The 4,370-nt window shown below is 62.2% G+C and overlaps 1 protein-coding gene across 1 annotated transcript; it reads left to right on the top strand.

Moving 5' to 3' along the window:
• Positions 1-493: 493 nt before the first annotated feature.
• On the top strand, positions 494-4,043 carry LOC307099766 (C-type lectin domain family 4 member G-like; the record flags this gene model as incomplete). The annotated part of the gene is made up of 9 exons (XM_079771684.1): positions 494-548; positions 804-914; positions 1,276-1,329; positions 1,475-1,537; positions 1,971-2,075; positions 2,603-2,677; positions 2,849-3,012; positions 3,104-3,219; positions 3,501-4,043. 9 exons carry the CDS (start codon positions 494-496, stop codon positions 3,640-3,642), a joined length of 885 nt encoding a protein of 294 aa, XP_079627810.1. The 3' UTR covers positions 3,643-4,043.
• Positions 4,044-4,370: the final 327 nt, after the last annotated feature.

Here is a 4,370-nt window from a genome sequence, read left to right as displayed (position 1 = left end):
TCTCAATTCATTGAGGTTCTGCTTCCCGGCATATGTCGACAGTTTGGCTCAAATAAACTCACTAAAATTCTTTACAGGTTTCAATGGTTTTTTTTCGTTAACACCCATAAGAGCTGGGGACCAAAGCAAAGCCCCCAGCAGCAGCCTGGAGATGTTGCTATAGCTACCAGGCAAAGGAGGTTGGTACTGACTGTGCACAGATACACACACACACACACACACACACACACACACCAGTACGTGCTCACACTCTACTGCCCATCCCCCTCCACTCCCTCTAACCCCCTCACCCCCTACTCTCCCACTTCCTTCACTCCACCTCACCCTTACCCCCTAGCTCAGCCCAGAAAGGGCCCAGCCCTGTGATTGGTCAATGGGTCCTTGGTAGCAGCAATGGAAAGGGAAGACATGAAAAGGAAGGAAGGGAGAGGAGGCGGGGCAGGGTGAGGGAGAGGCTATATTTACACCAATGCCCAGGCGGAGCCTGCTCACCATGGACACTGTGGAGTACTGCAACGTGGGTGGCGGGCTCCAGGAGGTCCCCGGAGGTATGAGCGAGCAATGGGGCTGCCTCACTGGCCCCCTTGGGTCCCTCTGGTTGGGGATTTGATGGGCAAGAAAGGGAGCAAGTCCTGGGAGCAGGAGAGACACAGGCCCCAGAGCCAACTGGACATAGATTCGGATTTTAACTCTGTCACCTAAAGCTGCTTAACCTCTCTGAATCCGTTTCCTGGGACCCCAGCGTCCAGGGCTCCAGGACTGTCCTGGTACAGGAGGGACCCACGAGTCCTTTGTTATTCAAGGGTCCTGGGGCCGCTGGGGCCGCTGGGTACGGCGAGTCCTCCTCCTGGCCCTGGCTCTCCTGGTCACCACAGTCCTCTGGACCCTCATCCTGAGCATCCTCCTTTCCAAGGGTAAGTGGTGGGTATGATGGGAAGACCGTGTCCCAGTCGCCTCCCCTCCCCCTGCTGTTTCTTCCCTCCACACCAGGCGTAACAGCTGGGTCCTCCACCCTGCCTGGGGCTGCGTGTGAACACACGTGAACAGTGTGTGTGCATCCTGGGGCTGTGTGCACCCCGTGAGGGTGCCTGTGCACGCATGAATGTGTGTGTGTGTGTGGCCTGGTGTGTTTGTCTCCCCTCGGCCCCTGGGCGCTCCTGTGCGCTGTGCCCCTGCCCACCCTCTCGTTGCGTCCCAAGACGGGAGTTCCCGCATCCCTGGGGCGAGGGGTTCCCGAGTCCCCGGGGCCGCGTCCGCAGGAGCCTCTCTCCGCAGCCTCCAAGCAGCAAGGGGCCTTGTTGGGCGGCCAGGACCTGCTGAGAACGAACGGTGCGTGCAGACCAGGGGCTCCTGGGCTTATGAGGAGGTGGGTGGGTACCCCAAGGTCCCGGGGCTGGCCCGGAGTGGGGAAGGGTGTCCCCGTGAGTCCCCGAGGGTGACCTGGCGTGTGTGGGTCGGGCGGGGGTTATTCCAGACTCGAAGCAGACGGTGGTGCTGGGCGCGCTGAAGGAAGAGGTCGGAGCCTGCCACAGCTGCTGTGAGACCGGGGCTGGGGCGGGGCCTGGGGGCTGGGGCGGAGCCTGAGGGCTGAGGCGGGGCCTGGGGCTGGGGCGGAGCCTGGGGGCTGGGGCGGAGCCTGGGGGCTGGGGCGGGGCCTGGGGGCTGGGGCGGGGCCTGAGGGCTGGGGCGGAGCCTGAGGGCTGGGGCGGAGCCTGGGGGCTGGGGCGGGGCCTGGGGGCTGGGGCGGAGCCTGGGGGCTGGGGCGGGGGCTGGGGCGGGGCCTGGGGGCTGAGGCGGAGCCTGGGGGCTGGGGCGGGGCCTGGAGGCTGAGGCGGGGCCTGGGGGCGGAGCCTGGGGGCTGAGGCGGGGCCTGGGGGCTGGGGGCGGAGCCTGGGGGCTGAGGCGGGGCCTGGGGGCTGGGGCGGGCCTTGTAGCAGGATTGGAGGTCTCAGACGTCCCGCCCCATCCAGGCCTGAGGACGCAGGAGCTGCAGAAAACGGTGGGCGCCGAGCTGCGGGAGGCGAAGGCGATGCTGCTGGAGCAGGGGAGCGCCCTGAAAGAACTGAGCGAGCGCGGTGAGGGCGGGACCCCTCACCATCCAGCCCCGACCTTTATTTACATCCTGATCCCTCCGGGACCCAGACCCTGGTCTGTGATCCTGCCTGCTAATCCCGATCGTGTCTCCCATCCTGACCCTGACCCTGGGGCTCTGCCCTTGACTACAGCTCTTAACCCCAACCACAGGGGGACCATACCTAGCGAGAGCAGTCCTTGACCGTGATATTCTTTTTAAATAAATATATTTTATTGATTTTTTTACAGAGAGGAAGGGAGAGGGAATAGAGAGTTAGAAACATCCATGAGAGAGAAACATCGATCAGCTGCCTCCTGCACACCCCCTACTGGGGATGTGCCCGCAATCAAGGTACATGCCCTTGACCGGAATCAAACCTGGGAGCTTTCAGTCCACAGGCCGACGCTCTATCCACTGAGCCAAACCAGTTAGGGCAACCGTCATATTCTCGGCTGCTGCCCCTGACCTAATCGCAACCTACACCTGACACTAACCCCAGCTGTCATCTGGACTCCCTTGACCTCGCAGTGACCCAGAGCTTGGCTGAGGCGGGAAGGGACCGCGAGGGCATCCGCAGAGAGCTGTTCGCCGGATTTGGAAACAGTGAGCAGGACGGGGTGCGGGGAGAGGATAAGTGAACCCTACCCGTAGGCCTCTTGGTTCCCTGATCCACCCGGATCCGCCCTTTGACCTTGACCTGCACCTGCGCCCCCCAAACCCCTTCATCTGCTCCACCTGGGAGCAGTCTACCTCCCTGGCCTTTGCCACCCACAGGTTCCTGCGAGCCCTGCCCCAGGCGGTGGCTGCCCTTCCGGGGCTCCTGCTACCTTTTCTCGGGGCAGGAGAGGGAAGAGTCGAAGGCCACGTGGGAAGAGTCGCAGCGCTACTGCGCAGGCGCGGGCGCGCACCTGGTGATCGTCGGGGACCTGGATGAGCAGGTGCGCAGCGAGGGTGGCCGAGGCGGAGGCGGAGTTCACTGAGGGGGCAGCCTCCGGAGGTGCTCAGTCTCCCCTCCCTCCTTCCATCCAGGACTTCCTGTCTCAGGACACACGAGGCCGCGGCTACTGGCTGGGCCTGAGGGCTGAGCGCCGCGGCAGAGAGGTCAAGGGCTACCAGTGGGTGGACGGATCCCCACTCACCTTCAGGTGAGGGAAGGGGCTTGGGAAGGGGCCAGGCCAGGCCCTGAGGCAGTCCTCTGCAGACCTCAGGAGCTCCTTAGGGACCGGCAGGGCAGTCTAGCCATTGGGGGCTGGCTGAGGGATAAATTCTGGGCGTTAGAAAGTTACATCCCCGGTGCATGCTTAAGTTAGACGCTCAGGGTGTCCAGAGGAGGCCCAAGCCATATAAACAGGCTGCACCCTGAAGGTTGGACCCCAGGGACACCCTCAGCCTAGACCCCAGCAACACCCCCGCCAAACCGCTGCAGCCACTGGAACCGGGGAGAGCCCAATGACGCTCGGGGGCTGGAGGACTGCGTCATGATGCTGCACACGGGGCTGTGGAACGATGCCCCTTGCCGCAACAAAGAGAAGGGCAACTGGATCTGCGAGAAGAGGAACAAGTGTTGAGCCCACCAGTGCCCCTAGCAACACCCACCATTGCGATTGCTCCAGCTACTCACCCTCCTGGCTTTGCCCACCACCTCGGATCCTCCTCTCCCTCCCCCCGCACACCACCACCACTAAGAACTACCCACCCCGCTCAGTGGAGTCCAGTGCATGTACCCTGGGACCTCCTCTCCCACCTGACCACTAGCCCTCCCACACGAGCCTAACTTTAGCCTCCACCTCTTCCGAAATCCTGGCTCCTGGGCCCTTTGATCAGACTCCACCTCCCTCCCTAGCCAAGACCAGGTGACTGGGAGATGGAGCTGTCTGGTTTTCTTGCATTTTTTCTTAGACTGGGAGGCCTCAAAGACGGGTTTTATGAACTGTCCTTGAAGCCCTAAGGAGCATCAATAAATGTTTGAGATAAGATCCATATTAGCGCCTGGCTCTGGGGAGCTCTTCTAAGCTTTATCCCAGAGACCCTGGCATGATACCCGTGAGGGACCCCAACCTCCCCAAGGACCTCATGGCTCTATGATGCTCCCAGACCCAGTGAGTGGTCTGCACTGAGCCAGAAGGGCTGTGGGGCACTGGGGACATGGGAGTGAGTCAGACCCAGTCCTTAACCCCCCCCCCCCCCCACCCTCACCGGGACCGGCTCATTCCACTCCAGCTGGGCACAGGAACAATGTGACCAGTGACTCAGTGGGGGAATGCATGAATGAGTGACAGTGATGCATTTGAAGGAG

Source organism: Cnephaeus nilssonii, assembly GCF_951640355.1.
Source record: "Cnephaeus nilssonii genome assembly, chromosome: 5".
In the NCBI taxonomy this organism is placed as follows: Eukaryota; Metazoa; Chordata; class Mammalia; order Chiroptera; family Vespertilionidae; genus Cnephaeus; species Cnephaeus nilssonii.
The sequence above is the reverse complement of the archived record's forward strand: the minus strand, read 5'-3'. Positions and strand labels throughout refer to the sequence as shown.